The sequence below is a fragment of the Ylistrum balloti genome, unplaced genomic scaffold, assembly GCF_031769215.1.
Source record: "Ylistrum balloti isolate Yb309-2 unplaced genomic scaffold, AGI_CSIRO_Ybal_v1 Utg369798, whole genome shotgun sequence".
NCBI lineage: Eukaryota > Metazoa > Mollusca > Bivalvia > Pectinida > Pectinidae > Ylistrum > Ylistrum balloti.
This window is the reverse complement of record NW_026781977.1, coordinates 523,337-549,131: the sequence shown is the minus strand read 5'-3', so window position 1 is coordinate 549,131 and position 25,795 is coordinate 523,337. Positions and strand designations below refer to the sequence as shown.

The 25,795-nt window shown below is 36.1% G+C and overlaps 1 protein-coding gene across 1 annotated transcript; it reads left to right on the top strand.

The window, feature by feature from the left end:
• The first annotated feature begins 7,807 nt into the window (after positions 1–7,807).
• On the top strand, positions 7,808–19,511 carry LOC132544449 (uncharacterized). The gene is made up of 12 exons (XM_060208047.1): positions 7,808–7,849; positions 9,139–9,327; positions 10,490–10,591; positions 11,198–11,362; positions 11,881–12,156; positions 13,100–13,167; positions 13,747–13,854; positions 14,192–14,369; positions 15,060–15,159; positions 17,410–17,516; positions 18,289–18,420; positions 19,242–19,511. The coding sequence occupies exons 1-12, from the start codon at positions 7,808–7,810 to the stop codon at positions 19,362–19,364; spliced, it is 1,590 nt and encodes a 529-aa protein (XP_060064030.1). The 3' UTR covers positions 19,365–19,511.
• The last annotated feature ends 6,284 nt before the right edge of the window (positions 19,512–25,795 follow it).

Sequence of the window (25,795 nt, the reverse complement as noted above, 5' to 3'; positions counted from 1 at the left end):
TTACGTCATTTCATTGTCTTCCTCTGACGTCACCGTTGGTCAAATTACAGAAGTTGGCAGGTAGAATTATTACATGGGTGACGCACTAAGTTCACCACTGGGTAAACCAAACGGTTTCTTAGCTAATCGCGTAATTATCAGAAAGCTGTTAAAACACTACATGATATCCATCTTTTATAAAAAAGATACTAAAAGGATAACGATATGTATTTAAATAAAAAAAGAGAAAGAAAAAACAATTTGCCAGGAAAATACTGAAACTCAAATGAATGAAATTCTATGTAGGTCTCTGACCAATACAAGATATCCATATGATATAGATTTTCATCGTATCCATCGTAACTGAGAAAAGTCTATACAGATGTCTTTGTTCTCTTGACCCCACATGAATCCCAGAACAAAGTGTATCTTGACCTATCCCCGTTTATAATTTTCAGACTTTTTGGGGAGCCTGGTCAATATTTGATAACTATGATACTTTGACACCACTCTGTGATGACTCCCCAAAATGTCATTAACACGTCGGGTAATTAAAAATAACCTGTAACTTGTCTCAGGTTTTCATTACCTTGATATTAAAATTCATGTAACTATGCGCAAAAATCTCATGGCATTCAATGTTGAACTAAAAGTTACAAATGATGCCATTGGGAAATTAATATACGTCTCTGGTGCCCGTAACCGTCTTTCGTGTTACTTGCTACTAAAATTTGCTTCCGGTACCGACACGGACTCGAGATTTGAACAACACGCGGAAACAATGGAAACGGCACGAAACAGCTTGTCTGGACATGTTTGAGATACATCGTCAGTACTGTTACACAATCTGATTAATATAGGTAAATATTTTGACACTTATCATGCGGCTGAATATAAAAAAGGTAAAAATAATAAAAAGCTTTAAGGAGGTTCATACCACTTACACCGGAAGTTGTCTTTTTGAAAGGAAGTTACGACATCTCCATTATAATAAAATAGATACCACCAGTATCTTGATATATGACCTAATGGCTGATCATCAACATGCATTCATCTTAATGCCCAGTTAAATGATAGAGAATCCAGAATATAACATGTACACAGATATCTTATACATACAGCTGTAGTTCAATAAAACATTATATGATATTTAGGTAACGACCAATTGACATGCATCGAATGTTCAGAAGAAAATGTGCATTTGAAACCCAAAAATGAAAACTCAGATAGATGATCTTAACTAAAAGTATTTGAATGAAGAAGAAAGACCACGTAGTCGTTTAAATATAATGGCAGTAATATTTGCTTCCTAATTTTTTCCTTGTATTGATTTGAGTTTTTCTTATTTATTGTTTTCTTAATGAGAGCTTATGTTGAACCAATCAGACAGCCTTTCTAAAACAGTAAAGGAAGCCCTTTACACTTTCCTTTTGCAGTTGTCTCTTGCAGTTATTACCCAATCAAAATCCTTGTTATTTTCTTACATGATATAAACATCTGATTACAGGTTTTGATACAGACTGCATACTTGAATGGTTTGTATTTTGCTTTCATTTCAGACCAGACAGGAAATGTGATGTCACAGTGGAGTCCTGTACCGGTAGGACTAGTATTTTTATTTTAAGGACATTGCATCCTGTGTACAATACCAGGGCTCTCGATCTGCCAGATTTGGGGCTGATATTCGGCTCCATTCCCAATGCAAAATAGTGTCTTTTTTCCCCAGTTTAGACCCGAAGTTTTCCAAATTCTAAGGAAAGCACCATTATTTTTCTCAATTCTAAAGTCCCAGGGCCCCAGTCCCAAAATGGGGTGTGAGAGCCCTGAATACACGTACTATGTTTCGCTGTCACAGGGCTAGTTACACTCTCAATATATATATATAGATATATAAATACAGTGTAGCAGTAGTATACATTTAAATCATAAGTAGCTGTCACGTTTCCAGTTCTGAAACTGTTTGGTTTTGGCTGGTTTTAGTTTTGTTTAATTACAATTACCAGATATTAATAACAGTATAATAACATCTATAGGTATGTAAACACTGTGTTTGTCCTAGTGGCATATAAAGTAGTAAAAATATCACAAGTAAACATTTATTATAATAGTTTGATATGAAAGCAGGGTCACAGGTATCAGCTTACACGCAGCATCTGGCATCTCTCTGTTATTTCTTCAAATCACTTCTTCTTAACCATTTAACCAATTTATATTTGGTAGATGAACTGGAGTAATTTAACTGGAAGCATACCTATGTGATGAGGACACAAAATAGTAAAAATGGAGGGCTGAGCCCTTAGCTATTTTTCAAAAATGAGGGAAGAATCAGGAACATGTACATACATAACTACTATAAAAATATTACTTTATTTTCCTGATGTGTACAGGCACAGGCAGCTATAAAATTCACACAGAGAAGAAACTGTGTCAAAGTGATGAAAATGTAATAGAGATATTTGATTTATTTAGACTGTAATCAGAGGAAAACAGCACAGAGATTGGGTGGCCATGAATCTGTATAACTGGACAGTACACTGACTGGGTGGCCATGAGTCTGTATAACTGGACAGTACACTGACTGGGTGGCCATGAGTCTGTATAACTGGACAGTACACTGACTGGGTGGCCATGAATCTGTATAACTGGACAGTACACTGACTGGGTGGCCATGAATCTGTATAACTGGACAGTACACTGACTGGGTGGCCATGAATCTGTATAACTGGACAGTACACTGACTAGGTGGCCATGAGTCTGTATAACTGGACAGTACACTGACTAGTTGGCCCAGAGTCTGTATAACTGGATAGTACACTGACTAGTTGGCCATGAGTGTATAACTGGACAATACACTGACTGGATGGCCCTGAACCTGTACACGGTAATAGTACACTGATGGGTGGCCACGAGTCTGTATGAATGGATAGTGCATGGCTGGCCATGAATCTGTATATGATAACAGTTTGAGGACAGGGTTACAATTGTATGTATGTAACCTTGAGTCTGTATAACGTAACAGCTAAAAATATTGGATAGCTATGAGTCTGTATAGACAGACAGTGCACAGACTGGATGGCCCTGAACCTGTATAAGGTAACAGTACCCCTATGAGTTCACAGGTGCACATAACCATGAGTTTGTATAAGAGATAAGTACACTTGTACTGGATGGTGCTGAGAACGTCACAGAGATTAGGTGACTAAAAATATGTACACTACAAAGAAAATAGATTCTTAATCTGTATGGAAGAGGATTGTTCAAAGACTGATTGGCTCTGAATCAGGATAAGTTAGGAACTGAAAAAGTACGAGAAAAAAATGAAAAACACAGGAACGAGATGCCTTGTATCTGTAAAAAAAAAAAAAAAAGCTAAAATGCACCATGCAGTAGCAAGACAGACTGTCCCTTAATCATAATCCATCTCCTGTACATTGTCTGAGCTGCCTTGCATCTGTACCAAGAATTAGTGATATTAATGGCCCCGATAATCTGTAGTCTTGATTAACTCTCATAGCACAACCCCTCACCAAACTGCAGTAGTATTTTAAAGCAAATTCAGTCTCATGGAAAGGAAAAAGAAAAAAAATATAGCAGGCAATCCATCCCACAGTCCTGAATATATATATATATGACAGCAGAGAGATTTGGTGGCCTTGAAACTGTATAAGGTACAAGATAATCTAACCATGTAAAGGATGATGGTCTTAGATCAAATAGATACATAAAGAGCTCTATTTTTTTTGTTTCTACCCATATCAGTATTTTTTAAATTCACCGTGTTATTAGGATTTTCTTTTTCATAAAATCTAATTTGATCCAATTAAAATTTTTGATTGTGAAAGAGATGTTCCATTCAAAGATTTATTATATCTACTTGTAAAGTGTAGACACATATGTATAGAAATTTGTTATCTGTAGTATCAAGAAAAATTTATCACACCAACCACGTCATGAATTGTTTTTCGACAGTGTGCATTTCACTGATAAAATCTAGATTTTACCTATGTGTTCCAAAACCTTTGGATTATTGATTTCTGTTGTAGCTATATATCAGTTCAATGTCCCGAAGTTCATTACTTTGAAATTGATGGTTGAAAACAAAATTGACATCGGAAACAACAACTTCAGTTTCAATCCTAAATGAACTCTTCTTAAATCAGTGTCTGTAGCATTTAGCAGCATGTTAAGCCTTAGAATATTGTGTGAAAAAGTAATTCAGATGATCATTTAGTACACATTTTGTCACAAAATCTTACTTTGTACCATATATTTCTGAAAATTAGCTACTGTCCACAAACAGTCCCCAAACAGTCCCCCATCTTCATTTAGCAGAACATCAATTTCAAAATAATACTCTAAAAATAGTTCACTAATAAGCCCACCTTAAACGCTTATTCTTAACTTTTACACAAGAGGAAAATGCTTATTTGAGGAAAAATATGGTATTAGGAACCTAATCAAGTGCCTCATTATACTCAAACTGGACTTAATATATGATGGTATCATGATGTGGCATTTATCATCAGTTTGTAGAATTGCATGAACCTTATCTTTCGAAAGAACTTCTTCTTTAGAACAATGTTGCATAGATACATTAAAGATATTTTATATCTTGGTAAGATTGGTTGTAATTAAGTCTGTCAATGGAAAACTTGACTCACTTTCAAAGCCTTGATGATCTAATAGGATGAAAATTGAAACATTATTTTGAGACAGTTGAGACCTAAAGAGCTATTTTTATGACCTAACTATATTTGACAGTGGAAGCAAAAGGATATATAGCTCTTTGCAGGCACCCTCTAACAATAAGAACTAAGTTGTCTATAAACTTTGTAAGGTCAGTGTGAAATCTTGAAATACAAAGATGTACTTTAATTTCATATCTTTAACTGTGTTTGATGAAAGAAACAGATACTATGTAATAGATGTGTTCATAGAAATTAAATTTTTGAAAATTTCATGTTATGATAACTATACATTTAAATATTGATTGATGAGGTGGAGGAAAGTTGAGTACCCTCTGCCTCAGTGGGTTACAAGTCATCACCAGTAATTTGAACCCATCAGTAAATAAAACAGGGATATCAAATCTAGAGCCCGGAGCTCGACAAGCGATTTCACTGCTTCTCAGCGGTGATAATATGTATGAGATAATTAGTCAACACCTGTCTGTAAGTATAAATTTCAGCAGCAATTTTTGTAACAGCACTGACTGTTGCTGTTAGTCAGAGCTTATGCAGGATGAATGCGCAATATACATGTATTGAGTTTCATCCTATCTGCTTGACCTTTAACCTCACTGTATCGGTATGTACATAGTCTGACAACAGTGAGTGTGGTCTACCAAGACTGATCTGGTCATGTCAACAAGCTGACCACATGTTGTAAGGTCATCTGTGACTCTCCCTGGTCAGCTTCAAGTTCTATCTGTTTCAAACTTGTTTTGTTACCAAGGTAATATTCATATCCCCATACACTGACAACTGGCAGGCACACACCCTCACGCAGACCAGAAAGAATTGAATTAATCTGGTGCACGGGTAGAGAAACCTGCTTTCCGAGTCAAAAGTAGGGTGGAGAGAAAAAAGCTAGAAAGAAATATGGAAAATTTGGTGATAAATTGCTTTTTAAGGCAAACAAAATATTGTGTGCACAATTACATATTTACATGAAGGTAACTATACATTTGACGGGGCACAATATTTTATGAATAACTGTTTATCCATCTTAACATTCATTTATATGTTACTTCCTCTTGTCTGACCTTAACTTTTGAATAGAGGCTGACTATTTTCTGAATGAATTTGTGCTGTATCAGCAAAACAAAACATCAGTATCATTTACACATGCCGAGAAACCCTTGATCTGTGATACCACTTACGATTCAGCTGTCGTCCTTTATGCATGTAATAATGTCTTCTCTAGGTTTTAGTGCATTATATTTTCATAAATATCATTAGTTTTTGTCTCTGTTGGAGCTTATGATATGATGCAGCATCCATGTCAATCATCACATCCGTTGTTCAGAACACTTCAACCTTTCTGACATTTTCTGAATTACTAAGTGGTATATGGTCCTGACAAAAGACCAGTTGTATTATTTGATAAAGTGCTATCCTTATTAATTTTTTTTCTTCAGATTTCCAGGAGGCCATTGTACATGATATTGTAAAGGTTGCTATTTCTGGAGGGCCCTTACCCAACACACCCCTTGCAAGCCTCAGTATCCTCCCTCCTATAAAAGCACCAAGTAGCCTTTTTGCCATTTTTTTGTAATTTCCGCGGCGGAGATTTTTTGCTTTGAAAATTTCAAGCTTCAGAAAAAAGTATTCATAAACATTGTTATTTTAAAATTGGGATAAACAATAGCAAGTCTTTAAAGTAGCCAGGATGGTGTGGAAGGAACACAGTAGCATGCGAAGATGAAAGATTGTTAGAAGTAAAGGACTTGCTATCACAAGGGTCAAATGTGTCCGACTTCTGAGTAGAAATCAAAATTCCCATATTTATAATATTTGACAAGTAGACTGTTTGGATGAGCGATATATGAAATTTGTCACATACTGTTGCTAAATCCTTGAGTTATGAAATTTTTTGATGCAGTAACAACGACAATTTGACATGTTCATAAAATAATATAGAAACAAAAATTATTGACATTTATCTTAATGATTGAAGTCAGAATGGAAGTCAGACATGACCAAATTGTATTACAGAAACGACAAGACTGGTGAACATTTATTGTGATAATAACACAAGTCTGATGACACCTACAGTAGTCAGACAAAATGCATTTACTGTCAAGATAATTTGAGTCAGACACTAGTCAGTAGTGTAATACAGAAACACAAGACATATAAACATTTGCTGATAACTAAAGTCAGACATGTCTATAAGATTAAAGTGCAGAAATGAGAATTAGGAATGTTTACTGTCATCATCTTGTAAGATGAGACTTTGATAGTCAAGGTGGTGATGACTAGCTTTAGATTTTAACTAAAAATAGAAATGTAAAAATTAGGAACATTTACCAGAATGAGTATGACATGACTTGTAGGCACAACTTGAATCAAATACAAATTAAGAGTAGCACAGAAACAGGAGCGTGTAAACATTTACCGTAATTAAAAAGTCAGACGAGGTTTACAGACATTTACTACAGTGAAACTTGAGTCAGTCATGGTCCATGTTTTTTAAAGTAACACCAGCCTAGTAGACTTTTATTGTAAAAGTGTAAACTAATACCATAGACTTGTAGGCATTTATCCTAATGAGAAAGTCAGAGGAGACTTGTGAACATTTACTGCATTGAAACTTGAGTCAGTCATGGCCAAAGTGTTATAAAGGAACACAGCCTTGTGGAAATTTACAATAATAATGATTAGAGTCAGGAATGATGAAAGTGTAAACCACAAAACTTGTAGGCATATACCGTAATGAGAATGTCAGCCCAGAGTTGTGAACTTACTATGATGATAACTTGAGTCACATGACCAAAGTGTACTTCAGAAACATGAGACTCGTGGACAGTGGTGATAACAAGGTAGACATGCACAGATTGAAGTAGAGGTACAGATTACGAAAGGTTAGTGTATATATGTTCAGATCACTGATCTCTAGGACATTTGTACCATTGGACAGCCACTACTAGTGACATGTACTTTGACATGGTCAGATAGCCACAAGTTTAATGTACTTCAGAGTACAAAACAAGTGTTCAACTTGTCATCAATTAATACACTTTGACTACAGCATCATATATATGTGAGGAGCATTTTTGGATTGATGTTTGCTGCGTGTGTTTTATTTTCATACTGTAGTGTCTGAAATGGTACACGACTCATACATTGTTGGTTATAATACACATCAGGTAAGTTCTTTATGATAATGTTGGGGACCTGACCCAGGGGGTCTGGTTCAGGGGAGGAGGAGGAGGGGTGGGACTGAATCCTAACCCAAGAGTTCTAGCAACACTAAGGCCTGACTAAAACATTTGATGGAGGCTGAAATATGCCTCAACAGTTACAGTAGGGATGAGGGGCAGGATCAGGTTTGATGTATGACACAAAATTTTTTCTAGAGAGGCTGAAATATGACCCAAGATTTCTAAAGAGGTTGATGTTTGACTGAAGATTTCTAGGGAAGCTGAGGTATGACCCAAGAGTTTCTAGGAAAGTTGTGGCCTGATCCAAGAGTTTTATGGAGGCTGATGTGTGTCTCAAGAGTTTGAGTAGGAGTGAGACATATAACTTAAGAGTTCTAGAGATGTTAGATATGACCGAAGGGATCTAGAGAGGTTGAGGTCTGACTGAAAAGTTCTACAGAGCCTGAGGTTTGATTTCAGAATTCTAAGGATGTATGTTTTTATTGAAGAGTTCGAGGGAGGCTGCTGCCTGATCAGAGAGATCTAGTGAGATTTAGGTATGCCTCAAGAGTTCAAGAGATGCTGATATCTGATATAAGAGTTCTAGGAAGGCTGAGGTATGTCCCAAGATTTCTATGGAGGTTGAAGTATGCCTCAAGAGTTCTAAGGATGCTGATGTCTGATATATGAGCTTTAGGGAGGCTAAGGTATGTCCCAAGATTTCTATGGAGGTTGAAGTATGCCTCAAGAGTTCTAAGGATGCTGATGTCTGATATACAAGCTTCAGGGAGGCTGAGGTATGTCCCAAGATTTCTATGGAGGTTGAAGTATGCCTCAAGAGTTCTAAGGATGCTGATGTCTGATATACGAGCTTCAGGGAGACTAAGGTATGTCCCCAAGATTTCTGTGGGGTCTTATGGCATGATCCAGGGATTCTAAAGGTATGATTTAAATTCTTATCGAAGAGTCAAGGGAAGCTAAGTTCAAGCTCAGGAGTTTTAGGGAAGTCTAAAGCTTCATCGAGGAACTTTAAGAAGGCTGAGCTCTGTCAGAAATTGTTTTGGAATGCTGGTAGGCACAGGTCGTAATAAGAGTTCTACAAGGTTCATAGGCAAAAACCTGAATGTTGCTGCTTGATATTTTCCATGAAATAAGGCAAGTTTTTCAAAACTGCTTTATTCTAAATAATTGACTGTTATAATATGGTTTCTCAGATCAAATAAGAGTTTACCTGTAAGTATAACAAAATCCAAAACTATATAGGTCTATGACAAACTGTTCTGTTTGCCTCCCAGATCCAGGAGGACAATGGTGATTGTGACAGTCCTGACAAGACAAGTAGATCCCCAGACAGTCCCAGCCTCTTTATAATGTCATCTGATAAACAGTGTATCCTTGATGACACTGACCAGGAACTGCAGCATGCTAGTACCATGTCAACGGGATCTAACTCGTCAACGACGACAAGTTGTGTCAGAGTGGACGTAGGTATTTTACACATTTTAATGACATTATTCATACTTCATGCACTAGTAATTTATTGCAAATTTTTGTTTTTTGAGTTTGAAATTCATTTGCAAACCTGATTCATAAATTTGAAATATTGATTTTTTTTTTTTGCACATTTTGTTTAATTTTATCATTCTTTGTTTAATCTTAATACTGGTAGTTTTTTTTTTTTAAATAAGAATTTCGTAAATAAATTCACTGCTACCTAGTTCTTTAATTTCCATTTTAGGCTATTTTTTCTAACTATACATTGTTATCTGATATGTCTATTTCATAGTGATACACTACACATATTTAACAGGAAGGTATGAAGTACAAGGGTATGAGTACAAACCTTGACTTTTAAGCTGCGTGATTTAACCTTCAGTTTAACACACCAGCTGTGATGATGATCAGATAATGAGATATGTTCATACTTCTTTTTATATATATGTAATACTTAAAACCACACCACTGACAATGATAGAGCACTTGTTGATATTCCGAATGCAATTTATGCTTCATCTATCGTTGTTTATGATAGACATGCTTATTACCAGACATCAGCTTACTGGGTATAGTGAAGATGATAAATATTACTTTTAAGATAAATTATATACATCCATCAAATGTTGAGAATCCTTTTGATTCTCCACTTATATTATTATACATGTCTGTTAGTGTATTAAGTGCATATGAATTTTGCTTTGTATTAGTTTTCATGCGTTAAAGGAGAATGATAATAATTTGAGGAAATGTCTTGAACAACTGTAATTATCTCGGGTTTTGACGTAAATTTAAACTGATAAAATCTAAATTTGCATATCATTTTTTACAGTGAAAAATGTCTTTCCTGACATAATTGTCATAAAACACCAATTTGTATAAGTTATTTTCTAATCAGTACATGGATAGTCTAAAGTCAGTTTTGATTTTTTTGAGATTTTATAAGATGGTGTTTTAAAATTTTAGTTTTTAGTAATGACTATTTCAATGAAAACTAGGTATTCACGGGTAATTCATAGACAGAAGAATGCAAGAAAAGGATTTTAACTGGATGAAGAGTAGAAAAATTGAGGTTCATGTATTAGAATTGTACCTAAAATCTGTTTATTTTTGCAAATATTTCTTCACATCATTTGCTTGTTTTGTTATCAGATAGGAGACATGGATGGCGAGGAAAGTATGAACCTGACAACCACCTCCCTAAAGCTATGTAAGAGACAGGTATTACGGCCATACTGGAGACTCCTCATGTTTGTAAGTCACTGTATCTATTGTTTAATACGATGTCCTAATAACCCTGTACATCCTAGGATCCATGTACATCCTAGGATCCTTGTACGATAGTATAAAGTATTGTATTATCTCTAATGTATTGGTGTAAATAGTACTTCCTATAGAGAAACTTGTGATAAAAGATATCTGAAGATAAAGTAAGGATGACGTTGACCTTGGATCAAATGATTCAACCATATCATTGAAAAGATATTCTTGTTATACAAAAGATATTTTATCAAATATAAAAATACTTTCAAAGGCTTAATTGATCACTTGTCAAGGTCACACGGTCATATGACTTAAATATAAGTTTTTCTAAATTAAATGCATAGAATGTCAATCTAAATTGTGTAGTTGTCACTTTGACATGTTCCATAACATCTTTTTTTTGCCACTTTTATTTCTGATTCAGCAAACGTTTTGATTGGTGGTATATTCACATAATTAAAATATTTAAAACTAATTAAAGAAATCGGGTCACCTTGTGTAAGATATTTTCTGTGTATTTACAAGATGAATTTTTTTTTATAAGTTTTTGAAAAGAAGCTGCCTTCTTTATTTCATTATATGCTTTTACTTTAACAGATTGGATGGCGGGGTTTTGGTCGTGAATCAATAAACTCTGGACACCGTGGCTGGTATTATCTGAACATTTTTTACCCAGTGTTCATAGTGATACTTCTGTTGTATACATATGTCTATGAGGTAGTAGCTTGTCAGTGGAAACTCAACATCCACAAGGATACTCAGGTAGGTACTAAAGGAAGTTCTGTGTACATAAAACACACACAAACAACTTACCTTAGTCCTAGTAAGGTTTTACATGTATTACATTGAATAATTCTATCTAATGGTGCAATCAGAAATTGGCATATCCACAATAAATACCTTTCATGTAACTCTGATGTAGCACTAGGATTTTAACCTCAACAGTGAGAAAATAAATTTGCTGTTAGAAATGTGTTGGGTAATTTCATCTCAAGTATTTTTTAGTTATTGCTGCTGAATTTTTTCCGCTTTTGAAATTAATATTTATATGTGATATGAAATGTGGAGGAAAAAAAAACTTTTTAACTGAAGGTCATCGAGTGATCAAGTAACACTTTCAGGCACTTCAACTTAAATAAATGTGAGTTGAAACTAGTCTTTTTACTATTCATAAGAGATCCATACTGTAATCAGTAATCCTTATTATTAGTTCAACATGAAAATTCTGAAAGATATTGGAGAGGCTGCATTACAGTAGGTTAAATGTTTTTTTCTTTCAGTTCGTGCCTACAACAACATTACCACCGTTTACAACAACGGTGTCCAATACAACGCCACCAGTCATACATGAAATGACTTTCTCGCCTGCGGAGAGCATCATCCCCGCCATGAATCTCACAAAAAAACACCATGCCCACTCCCACCCTCCAGAGGCATGTGAACACATCATTACCACATATGTCATCCCCAATGTACTGCACTTCATCGCCTTCATTATGGGCATGTATCATTTTCGTATACAGGAAAATGAGCAGCTGTATGCACTTATGGAAAAAGTGAGTCGTGTTTTGATATACATATATGTTTAGCTCAAATAATGTTACATCCCGTCATTGATTCCAAATTTGAGCTTAAGATTTATTTATTTTATTATTTATTTAGATATGAATTATATTTCTCTAAATTATTTAGTGAGATCTGAACTAACGTTATTGAATTAAATATTTGATGTATTTTTGATTTGCATCAATATCCAATGTATATGAACACAAAGTTAAATCTGGTATAGATGTACGTCAAAAGGGAGCTGAGAAAATTTTTATACAGGGAACCTTCATATACAGGTTCAAGTCCTATCTAATGAATTACACCAAATCCAAAACAAGCGGTCTTTATAGACAGGTGGTCTTAACATAGAAGTGGTCTTTTAGATGTGGTTGATGGTACCTCATACTTACTCATTGGTCTGCCTAACTGCCAGAATAATAATTAGATGTATGTATGTTTTGTCCTGCTGTGTCCAAGTTATGATCTACCATGTATCCAGCTATCTTTGTGGAGATAATATTTTTACCGTCTCGAGGAACATAAAACTGACCACAAAAATTTTATCTGTGAAATAATGAGACACATGTGCATAAGATGTCCTTTGAAATTCAAATCACGGAATTTTTATTCATCGGAATCGCAAAAAAAAATTCAACATGTGAAAATTACAAGCTACATGGTATATTAATGGATTTAGGCTCTTCACATGACCTTCGAGAAATTTTCTCATTTTTTAAAACAATGCATGCTCTTGGTTACAGATAATAAAATCTGTCTCTCCATCTGTCTGTCCGTCTGTAAGTCCATCTGTATGTCCATCTGTCTGATTGTCTGTTGATGAAAGGATATATTGTGTAACACTGCTGTAGAAATTTTACTCGTGCCCTGATTGATGTGGATATCTAAATGTTTTTACTCCTACCTTTCAGTTTGTTTTTGTTTATTCTACAGGTTTTTTTACAAGCCACACCGCTCTATAACAGATCTATATCACAACAGAAAATGATCCGAAAACTGAGGTTAGTGCAGAGTTACTCCCCATGAGTATGAGTATTGTTCAGCAAATAATAATTTGATTTTAGCATGTTGATTTAAATTATTATATAGGTAAATGGATGATAACTGCCAATAACGTTCTCTATTGGAATAACTTAATCATGGATTGTCATCCACAGATATCAACTGTAGATAATTAATATGGATGCGTCTTCCATACAAAAATAACATTGGTATATAGACAAAAGTTTGGTTGTGGTGAGAAGATCTTCCTAGGGACCAAATAGACAATAGTTTGGTTGTGGTGAGAAGATCTTCATAGGGACCAAATAGACAATAGTTTGGTTGTGGTGAGAAGATCTTCAAAGGGACCAAATAGACAATAGTTTGGTTGTGGTGAGAAGATCTTCATAGGGACCAAATAGACAATAGTTTGGTTGTGGTGAGAAGATCTTCCTAGGGACCAAATAGACAATAGTTTAAAGAGACAAAAGGTAAACCTCTCACTTGAGATCTAAACAATGTATACAAGCAAAGATGTTACAAATATTTAACATATCTTTTTTATTGACTGTAATTCTTTATTTCTTTCCCGTTTACAGATTGTTCCTGGCGGTAGGGGGGATCTGGGTGGGGATCACATTGGGCATGCAAGGCCTATATGAATGGGCTTTTGACTTTCCCGCTTTGGCATTTTTCCGTAAAACAGGGTAAGTAGAGCTTAGATGTTGGAGCTTTTTAAAATCAGACTTAATCGGGAGTCCAGAGACTTAATTGGCACTTTTTGGTCATAAGGTATCAAAAAACATGATGATTTCTAGTTTTCCAAATCCAACTGATTATTCAAGATCATAAGTATCATGCGATGTACCCAATATTATATCACAGGATATTTCTGTTAGAAATGTAAGGTTCGTCAATTTATTTGAACCACTGACTTGATGATTTCATAGTTTTAACAGCACAAAATGTTATTTCATCTACAACATTGATGACATGCATTGGTCATTTCTTTGCCTGTTTATTTTGAGTTGGTTTTTATCACAGAAATGTCGTCCATTGGGTCCTGTTCTTTGTGGAACTACTTGGCATCATGGTCCTTAATTCTGTGTCACTTGCGGTCATTGCTAACTATGTGACACAGTGCGAAATGACCTTGTTCTATATACGTGGACTGGCCCTCCGACTCCAGGAGAAATCTACAGAGATTAAAGCGGCCATGAAGGTAAGAGACCAGGTGTTAAAACTCTATGACGAACTCATAAGTCAGAGTATAGGGAAAAATTATATTATAAATTGGAAATCCATCTCAAAGAGCAATGGTTTAGGATTGTATTTTAAAATTGATTGAACATGAATAAGTAATCATTGATCTGAGATAAAACATCATAGGACAACTGCATGGTTTGTAGTGATAAGAAATATTTATACATTTAATCTAATTAAATGGTGTTTTGAGATAGGCATGTTCATTAACATCCCACCATCATCCAGATAGCGAGCTGTTCAAATTGCAAATGTATGTGCCCTTTGTCGGTGGTTCTTGTTATTGCTATTACTTGAAAAGTGCTGGATGGCTCTTTCTCAGATTTCATATGAAGGTTCCGTTTTGTCCCTTGTTGTGCACAAATTATTTTGGGAATGATCAGAATAACAAAAAGGCTGACAGTCAGTCATCTTGGATTTTAACAATGAAAGTTTGTTATCACTATTTAAAAAAAGCACAGGATGTATCAAATTTCGTATGTATGTTCCCCTTTGTTCTCAAGTTGTGTACTTTTGATTTTGAAACAAATCAGAAAAAGACGGACAAGCTAGCTAAGACAACTTTCTTAAATTTGAAAATTGAAGATTATCATCACTATTTTTGTTAGAAGAATTTTCCAATTTCATATAATAAATTTTCTTTTCACAGGATTTATTTGTAGTAAAACAGAATTTGAGTTTGCTGAATGGACCCATTGCACGAATGACGTCTCTGATAGTTATGATATTTGCGGAGTTGATTATTATTGGTAATTACCTCCTCCTTGTATACATCTATCCAGCAATTATTTCTATTAATAATTCCATCCATATCTATTTCATTTCTTTAAAAACGCCCAACAAATGTTTTTAATAGTATTGTGATAATCATACTTTGTATTAGAGATTATATGTTACCTGGTTGTTGCTTTTTACAGGATAGAAAGAGTATACTAATAAGTTATAAATAAATCATTGTATAGAGATAGACCAGCAGATATAATAGTAAATCTGACAAGTTCTAGTCAGTCTCCTTGTCATAGTTATGTGTAGGAGCACAAGTCCAGTGATTATAGGGATAAAAGTGACTAAAAAATTATCAGGGCTATTCTGATTAAGCATCTAATGTACACCCTAATACTCCAGGGTTTGTTTAGGGCTAGCTGTTTCTGTAAAACATCTATCACACCCCAATACTCCAGGGTTTGTTTAGGGCTAGCTGTTTCTGTAAAACATCTATCACACCCCAATACTGCTGTTTCTGTAAAACATCTATCACACCCCAATACTCCAGGGTTTGTTATGGGCTAGCTGTTTCTGTAAAACATCTATCACACCCCAATACTCCAGGGTTTGTTTAGGGCTAGCTGTTTCTGTAAAACATCTATCACACCCCAATACTCCAGGGTTTGTTTAGGGCTAGCTGTTTCTGTAAAACATCTATCACACCCCAATACTCCAGGGTTTGTTAAGGGCTAGCTGTTTCTGTAAAACATCTATCACACCCCAATACTCCAGGGTTTGTTTAGGGCTAGCTGTTTCTGTAAAACATCTATCACACCCCAATACTCCAGGGTTTGTTTAGGGCTAGCTGTTTCTGTAAAACATCTATCACACCCCAATACTCCAGGGTTTGTTTAGGGCTAGCTGTTTCTGTATAGCTGTTTCTGTAAAACATCTATCACACCCCAATACTCCAGGGTTTGTTAAGGGCTAGCTGTTTCTGTAAAACATCTATCACACCCCAATACTCCAGGGTTTGTTTAGGGCTAGCTGTTTCTGTAAAACATCTATCACACCCCAATACTCCAGGGTTTGTTAAGGGCTAGCTGTTTCTGTAAAACATCTATCACACCCCAATACTCCAGGGTTTGTTTAGGGCTAGCTGTTTCTGTAAAACATCTATCACACCCCAATACTCCAGGGTTCTATCACACCCCAATACTCCAGGGTTTGTTTAGGGCTAGCTGTTTCTGTAAAACATCTATCACACCCCAATACTCCAGGGTTTGTTTAGGGCTAGCTGTTTCTGTAAAACATCTATCACACCCCAATACTCCAGGGTTTGTTTAGGGCTAGCTGTTTCTGTAAAACATCTATCACACCCCAATACTCCAGGGTTTGTTAAGGGCTAGCTGTTTCTGTAAAACATCTTTGTTTAGGGCTCACACCACACCCCAATACTCCAGGGTTTGTTTAGGGCTAGCTGTTTCTGTAAAACATCTATCACACCCCAATACTCCAGGGTTTGTTTAGGGCTAGCTGTTTCTGTAAAACATCTATCACACCCCAATACTCAGGGTTTGTTTAGGGCCCAGGGTTTGTTTAGGGCTAGCTGTTTCTGTAAAACATCTATCACACCCCAATACTCCAGGGTTTGTTTAGGGGTAGCTGTTTCTGTAAAACATCTATCACACCCCAATACTCCAGGGTTTGTTTAGGGGTAGCTGTTTCTGTAAAACACCTATCACACCCCAATTCTCCAGGGTTTGTTTAGGGCCAGCTGTTTCTGTAAAACATCTTTTACACCCTAATACTCCAGGGTTTGTTTAGGGCTAGCTGTTTCTGTAAAACATCTATCACACCCTAATACTCCAGGGTTTGTTTAGGGCCAGCTGTTTCTGTAAAACATCTATTACACCCTAATACTCCAGGGTTTGTTTAGGGATAGGGGTTGTTCCTGTAAAGCATTTGTCCCTATCCAAAATTCTAGGTATTGTTTAGGGGTAGCGGCTTTTCCAGTAAAATTTTTGTCCTAATCCCAGACTGTAGGTGTTCTTTAGGGGTAAGTGTTATTCCAGTGACAAATCTATTTCATTAGTCCATCCCCTGACTGTGAGTTTAAGTGTATGCTGGGTTTTTACAGGATGAATACAATAACTAGTTATATTCTACAGAAATAATTTAAAGTTCTAAAACAGTTGAAGAGACTGTGGATAAATTTAAAAGTGAAAATATTTTGTTACAACCATCTATGTGTATATTCTGTTCTATTTATTTCTGTTTTATTTATTATACAGGTATCAGTATATTAGTCCTGAACAAAAATGACTCGCCTAAAGTCTGGAGTTATAGGTGTATATTTCCGTTTGTGTGGACCTGTATGCTCGTCTGTCCTCTTTATCAGGTAAGTATGTCAAATACAGAGAAAACATGTGTTCTGACACTGGTCTAATCCAACAGATAGCTCTAAATTTCACTTTTTATGAAACTAACTATAAACGACACTGTCTCTCACAGGTTCCAGATTACAAAGGTTTTCTTTCATATACCAGAAATAATGAAGTTGTCTTGAATCTATAGAACATTTTCCGGTGTTTTTATCAATGTACTGTCGAAAATTCTTGATTTCATGATTCAGTTATCAAAACTGTACAGCCAGTAACAAGCAACACACTTGAAGGCTCCACAAGAGTTCTGTCCCTTGCTCTTAAATATCTCAACAATAGGCTAAAGATGGGAGTCATTTGCAGAGCTAAAATAGAAAAAAAAAAAAAAAAAAATGCAGTTTACCACAAAATACTGTAAACATACTCAGTTTGGCACAATCCAGTTTTAGTGTATCATTACTATTTGGCAAATTGATACAATGCCAATTTGTATGTTCTCATTAACTGTTATGTAAACACCAAACAGACAATTCAGTTAATTACAATTGCATTTTAGCATAATACTTCCTGTGCAAAATAAGATAACTGCTAATTAAATTTACATTTACAGTTAATGAAAACAGCTGCGGAAATAATTGTTTATAGTTCTTATAGTCCGGCTAAGTACTTAATTCACCAATAGGATAGATATGATTATTAGGTTCAGTGATGATAGATATTGTCTCTGTATTTACAATGATATAATTTCATCAAACGTCTTCAGCTGTTGGAATGGTTTTATATTTGTAGGCAGCCAAAGTGAACTCTGTGTGTAATGGTATAAAGAAGATCGCAGTGGAGATGAGAGTATTTGGGTACAAGGGATCATCTCAACTAGAACTTGACTCATTTCTGGGATTTGTGAGTCAAGTACGACTAAAGGTAAGTGGAAGGTCAGATAATCAAGGTCAGACTGGGAGATAGTCAAAGGTCAAAGAGGGAGGTGATCATAGTCAGAGGGGTCCAAGTCAAAGAGGGAGAGATAGTGATGATCAGAAGGAGAGAGTCAGGGAGAGATAAGAGGTGGTCAAGGTCAGAGAGGGAGAAATAGTCCTGGACAGGTGGAGGTAGTCAAGGTCAGAGGGGGATAGTCTAGGTCAGAGAAGGAGAGATAGTCATTGACAGACAGGAGATAGTTAAGGTAACAAGGAAGGGAGATAGTCAGTCACACAATGAAAGGGATATTGTGAAGGTTAGGGATAGAAAGTCAAGGTAAATAGGTAGGCAGGCTTGACAAAGGGAGTCTGTTGTGATCAAAGTGAGTGGTGAAGAAGGTCAAAGTCTGAGAGTAGATAAACAAGGTCAAAGGAGGGATAATCATAGTCAGAGTGGCACTTAGTCAAGATAAAAAGGTCAGATTATCATAGTCAATGAGGAACAAGGTCATTTTGGTTGATTATCAAGGTCAGATGATCAAGGATATAGAATTACAGTCAAGTTTAGAGGATTAACATTGTTAAAAGATATAAATAGTAAGATGGAAGAAAGAAGCCTTTTGATAAGGTTAAGGTTAGCAGGATGGATGATCAAGCTAGATGGTCATAAGTAATGAGAATTACTTATAGTTAATACTTCAGGTTAAATGTAGATTATCGTATAGGATGTTTATTATGGAGATTGGTTTACTTGTTTTATTTACATCTAATAATGTTTTTTGTCATTTGGAATGATTTTAATTTTCTTATTCTTATTTCTATTTTCAGGCTAAGATATTCAGCATACCAATCATGCCATCCTACCTCATCTCTATAATAGTGCTGACATCGTTCATCCTCCTCATCCTCTTCCAGACCAGCATCATCGGCCCCGTAAACTACTGGTTCTAACTGCAGTCACAGACATCATCGGCCCCGTAAACTACTGGTTCTAACTCAAGTCACAGACGTCATGGGCCCCATAAACTACTGGTTCTATCTCCAGTCACAGACATCATGGGCCCTGTAAACTACTGGTGCTATCTCCAGTCACAGACATCATGGGCCCCGTAAACTACTGGTGCTATCTCCAGTCACAGACATCATGGGCCCTGTAAACTACTGGTGCTATCTCCAGTCACAGACGTCATGGGCCCCGTAAACTACTGGTGCTATCTCCAGTCACAGGCATCATCGGCCCCGTAAACTACTGGTTCTAATTCAAGTCACAGACGTCATAGGCCCCGTAAACTACTGGCTCAAACTCCAGTCACAGACATCAGGGGCCCCGTAAACTACTGGTTCTAACTCAAGTCACAGACGTCATAGGCCCCGTAAACTACTGGTTCTATCTCCAGTCACAGACGTCATGGGCCCCATAAACTACTGGCTCAAACTCCAGTCACAGACATCATGGGCCCCGTAAACTACTGGTTCTATCTCCAGTCACAGACGTCATGGGCCCCGTAAACTACTGGTTCTAACTCAAGTCACAGACGTCATAGGCCCCGTAAACTACTGGTTCTAAATCCAGTCACAGACATCATCGACCTGGTAAACTACTGGATTTCACTCTAGTTATATCCTCAACATCATCGACCTTGTCAACTACTGGTTTTATCTCTTGTCCCGTCACAGAAAATCATCGGCCCTGCGAACAACCGGATTTTACTCTGGTCATGTCACAGATATCAATGGCCCTGCAAACTACTGGTGCTTACTCCTGGTCTTTCACAGACATCATCAGACCCTCATGGGCTCAAATTACTTGTTTTCATTTTTTTAAGTTATATTTCATTCACGTTTAATTTTGCCATGTCATTGTGATAAATTGAACCCCGTGACAATTGTTAAGAATTTTTGTTATAGCCCCTACTCTGACACTATGCATGCTTTCTGTACTCTGCTCTTAGAATTTGATCTTTGTGAAATTACAGCCATTGAGATTTCTTGTTTTTTTGTTTTGATAAATAAAAGCATACATCACATTTTACATATGTAAATAAATATTCAGAAATTATATACATAATACATTATTGAGAAATACATGAAAAACGTGAATATATCTAATACATTAACACAAAAATTGACAAATATGAAAAGATGTATATTTGATTCAGAGCCACTGAGATTTATGTTGTCCTTTGACACATCCCTATAAGATAAGAATGTAAGTTATATGTCCCAATGGCAATGAGATGTATTCCTCATTTGATTACAAAAAAAGGTTTTTTTATGTATATTGTTCACGTCGATGTGCTTTGATTGTCCCTATTCCTTGATGAATGAAAAATTCTGGACATTTCTGTTTTGTGTGTTTATGTCAAAATGGCATACATTTAGAATTATTTGAAAAATTTGACATGATTATGTATCAGTAATTAGGTTTATATTTCATTACTTATATTATTGTTATTTATTGACTGTTTTTCATCAAATTACCCCATGCCTGATAATAAGCCCACCCAAATTTAGTTAATTTTAGTTAAAAAAAAATGTCAGAAAATGCCATACCATGGGTTTGTAATAAGCCCAGACCATATGCAAGTCGGATAATATAATTGTTGGCCCAGTGGACCTATTGTCTGTTTAATAGAGTGCTGTTAATACCTTATTACTGTCTGATAGAATACAGTTCTTTGTGTTCATAGTTCTCTAAGTGGATGATCATGTGATATTCAAAATATTTTATGACTGTTGTTTTCTTATTCATAAGTGTTAAAAAATAAAACACATGGATACCTTGAATAGTATGATCTTGACTTTTAATTTTGGATGAAGTGTTGTGGAAGTGTGTACTCAAAGGATCCAATGGGATAGGTTTGAAAAAAAAAGAATGATGTTAAGGGTTTTGAATTTCATTTGTTGAGAACTGAAATAATGAACGTCTGATGAATTTATGTTCAGGAATCAACTTTAGATGTTGATTTGGAAAGAAATTTTAAGGACGAATACTCCTGTAATCAAGGGATTTGTGGTGTCTGACAAGGTATTGATACCGTGATGCTAATTACTTCAATTACTGATGAAACGGCGAGATATTATAATGGTTATCTCAATAACAGAGATCAGTGAAGAAAATGAGAAAATACATCTGTGAAGAAAGTATCCACAGAAAAGATAGGAAAAGAAGTCTTCCTCATGATATCTAAAAAGTTATAACAAGGTCCCTGTCAAAATCAGAAGTAAAAGAAGAAAAAGAGTTGGAGAAAATATCGATCTATTCCTTAGTTTTTGATGAAGAGAGAAGAAAAAATAAGAGGGGAAAGGATGAAAGGAAGAAAAGGTAACATCCAGTAGTTTTATTTTCTATTTATTTACTTTGAAGCTATAACCAGTCTTTTACAGTTCACAGTAGCAGAACTTTCAAGTTTCTCACACAATGCTTCCTTTGCCCTTGGCGAGTTACATACATGAGATAAAATATCATTCTCTTTTAGGGAATCTATCATTATTCCTATTCCAGAATACGGTATAAAGACAAGACTGACTTGTCCTATATCTGTGACGACCTGTGTTTGTAAAACATTAGAAAGAATTTTGTTTAAGTCGGACTAATCAAAGTTTCCAGAAGTACAATATCTAACACTTTCAAAAATAAAATAAATAAAAAAAAATAATAATAACAGCGATGCTGGTTGCCTTCGCTCACCGTCTTCTAAACAAAGGGACGTGTATTAAAGTTTCCGAGAGAAGGGGCGAGCCCCATACCCCAGAAAAAACATTGTTACTTGCCCCTGTGCAACAGAAGCGTTGCAAAAGACTTAAGTTTCCAAATTAAAAAAAAGGTAATGTATTTATGTATGTTATGGTGCAGTCGAACTATGTTTAAAACTGAAGTGGAGCTAAACCTAATCCAGTATGCGATTTAATTATAAAAGAAAATCAGTTTTCGATATGGTTTAAATCTACGCGTTACCACGAACATTTATTCCAGAAAACTCTGAAAGCTCTGAAAGTTGAATAGATATTGGTTTTAAAGTGATAAATCATTTTTCCGGATAACGCATCCTGTTATATTTTTCGATGGTCGTTTAAAAATGGAAAAGTTTCGAAAAAGAAATCTAGATATTGTATAACACAACTTGTCACATTTCGCGACCATTTTTCACGCCCGCCCTAAATATGTTTCTGTTACAAATGGCAAACTCAGTTAGAGTTACCTCCACTTTTACTACAGAGAAGACTTTTTGCCGAAAGCGAACGACTTCGTAACATCACTACATTACAGATGAACACGAAACAGACGAAACAGATGTCCGTTTATAGTCGCGTTGATGACCGATTATCAATAGACTTTGAAGAAAAGTTTTATGTTTACATATGTGTAACTTCTAGTATATCACTGAATACGGAACCCGCCTATACGTACACTAAAACACCTCTTTCATTATCAGCTTCGTACGAAAGTCACCCATACGCCTATACATTATATATTAACGCAACCACTAACACGATACTGCAAAATCCACAGATTTAGGTAATACTTTCCGAAAGATTTAGAATAAAATATACATATAAAGAACAGGAAAAATCAGGTTGTGAATCAAAGACAAAAACAGCAGTATATCGAGCTTGGCGTACTTTGTGGGGAACATTGTACCTTTCTCTGCTCTGAGTAATTAGCTTTGTGAAGAGGCCAGCCAGCCACAACGTCGGGTCCAAAAGGGGACATAATGGTGCATTATCTGTAGCCAGGAAACGGAAGAATCCCGCAAGGCTGGTGACAATGTATGTCGCGGTGATTCTCATCTCATTCATCTGCGCACACTGTTTATGTTCATTCAGATTTGTCCTTATCCTTTGCTCAGTGAGGTGAAAATAAACAAATTGAATTATCATCAGAGGTACAAATATACCACAAGCACTGTCTGCTTTCACTGTATGAATACTATATTTATCTTTTTACGTTAAGTATTTTATCTAATCTTTACGCACTGCAAACCATTAAGCAATATTGCGCACGTAACTCTTTTGAATGAAACACTATAACCATTTTAGAAAAAAATATGCTTATATGGAAAGAGAGTGGTTTGACCTGTGTTGTCAGACGTTTTAGAAGTATGATTTTGGCGGATAAAAGATTTACAACAGGGAAATCTAATAAATTGGTCAACACAATACCCCCATCGTAAGTCAATAGCGCGTCGTACGTCACGTCCGAAAGATTCGGGTCAGTAACTGAACTGGTGTTATTACGATTGAAGGAAGTGATCAACCAAAATACGGTTTATTCTTGTATATAATGTAATGAAATCGACATTTCAGGAAAATTTCACTCCAATCAATATAGCTCACACAACGCCACGTAAATATATCACTGAAGCACTAAAAACGCAAAATTACTGGAGTTGTTTTACTACGTCAAAGATCACAAAGTAATCTATAACGGGACTCGTGTGACTATGTTGATGATAAAGTCAACGGTGCAACACGTGCTTAAGTGTACTTGTATCAGATTGTGTAATTCTCCTGTTTGATGTTCAAGTTTCTGTTGAATTTCCGTGGTTTTGTTTTCTATTCTTTTTTGATATCGTTGTTTCTTTCGCCCTTTTTCTTTCCTGAGTTGATGTCTCAATTTCTGACTTTATTTCCCCTGTTGTTTTGTAATGTCTCAGTATATGTTGCCAGTTTTTCTGTTCTGTTGGTGTCTTTGTTTCTGTTGCCTTTCCTCTGTATTGATATATCATTATCTGTTGCCTTCTCCCCTCCCACTTGTTGTTTTGATGTACCAGTTTCTGTTGCCTTCTCCCCTCCCACTTGTTGTTTTGATGTACCAGTTTCTGTTGCCTACTCCCCTCCCACTCGTTGTTTTGATGTACCAGTTTCTGTTGCCTTCTCCACTCCCATTTGTTGTTTTGATGTACCAGTTTCTGTTGCCTTCTCCCCTCCCACTTGTTGTTTTGATGTACCAGTTTCTGTTGCCTTCTCCCCTCCCACTTGTTGTTTTGATGTACCAGTTTCTGTTGCCCTTCACCTTTTGTTGTTTTGATGAACCAGTTTCTGTTGCCTTCTCCCCTCCCATTTGTTGTTTTGATGTACCAGTTTCTGTTGCCTTCTACCCTCCCATTTGTTGTTTTGATGTACCAGTTTCTGTTGTTTTGATGTACCAGTTTCTGTTGCCTCCTCCCCTCCCATTTGTTGTTTTGATGTACCAGTTTCTGTTGCCTTCTCCCCTCCAACTTGTTGTTTTGATGTACCAGTTTCTGTTGCCCTTCCTGCTATGTTGTTTTGATGTACCAGTTTCTGTTGCCTTCTCCCCTCCCACTTGTTGTTTTGATGTACCAGTTTCTGTTGCCTTCTCCCCTCCCACTTGTTGTTTTGATGTACCAGTTTCTGTTGCCTTCTCCCCTCCCACTTGTTGTTTTGGTGTACCAGTTTCTGTTGCACTTCCTCTTTTGTTGTTTTGATGTACCAGTTTCTGTTGCCCTTCACCTTTTGTTGTTTTGATGAACCAGTTTCTGTTGCCCTTAACCTTTTGTTGTTTTGATGTACCAGTTTCTGTTGTCCCTCCTCTTTTGTTGTTTTGATGTACCAGTTTCTGTTACCCTTCCTCTTTTGTTGTTTTGATGTACCAGTTTCTGTTGCCCTTAACCTTTTGTTGTTTTGATGAACCAGTTTCTGTTGTCCTTCCTCTTTTGTTGTTTTGATGTACCAGTTTCTGTTGTCCTTCCTCTTTTGTTGTTTTGATATACTAGTTTCTGTTGCCCTTCCTCCTTTGTTGGTTGAATGTATCAGTTTCTGTTGCCCTTCCTCCTTTTGTTGTTTTGATGTACCAGTTTCTGTTGTCCTTCCTCTTTTGTTGTCTTGATGAACCAGTTTCTGTTGTCCTTCACCTTTTGTTGTTTTGATGTACCAGTTTCTGTTGCCCTTCCTGCTATGTTGTTTTGATGTACCAGTTTCTGTTGCCCTTCCTCTTTTGTTGTTTTGATGTACCCGTTTCTGTTGTCCTTCCTCTTTTGTTGTTTTGATGTACCAGTTTCTGTTGCCCTTCCTGCTATGTTGTTTTGATGTACCAGTTTCTGTTGTCCTTCCTCTTTTGTTGTTTTGATGAACCAGTTCTGTTGTCCTTTACCTTTTGTGATTTGATGTACCAGTTTCTGTTGGACTTCCTGCTAAGTTGTTTTGATGTACCAGTTTCTGTTGCCCTTCCTCTGTTGTTGTTTTGATGAACCAGTTTCTGTTGCCCTTCCTGCTAAGTTGTTTTGATGTACCAGTGTCTGTTGTCCTTCCTCTTTTGTTGTTTTGATGTACCAGTGTCTGTTGTCCCTTCCTCTTCTGTTGTTTTGATGTACCAGTTTCTGTTGTCCTTCCTCTTTTGTTGTTTTTATGTACCAGTTTCT

Coding starts and splice junctions, on each gene's coding strand:
- LOC132544449 (XM_060208047.1), top strand. CDS start 7,808: ATGGTACACGACTCATACATTGTTGGTTATAATACACATCAG. Junction 14,370..15,059: donor AGATTAAAGCGGCCATGAAG/GTAAGAGACCAG, acceptor TTCTTTTCACAG/GATTTATTTGTAGTAAAACA. Junction 18,421..19,241: donor TGAGTCAAGTACGACTAAAG/GTAAGTGGAAGG, acceptor TTCTATTTTCAG/GCTAAGATATTCAGCATACC.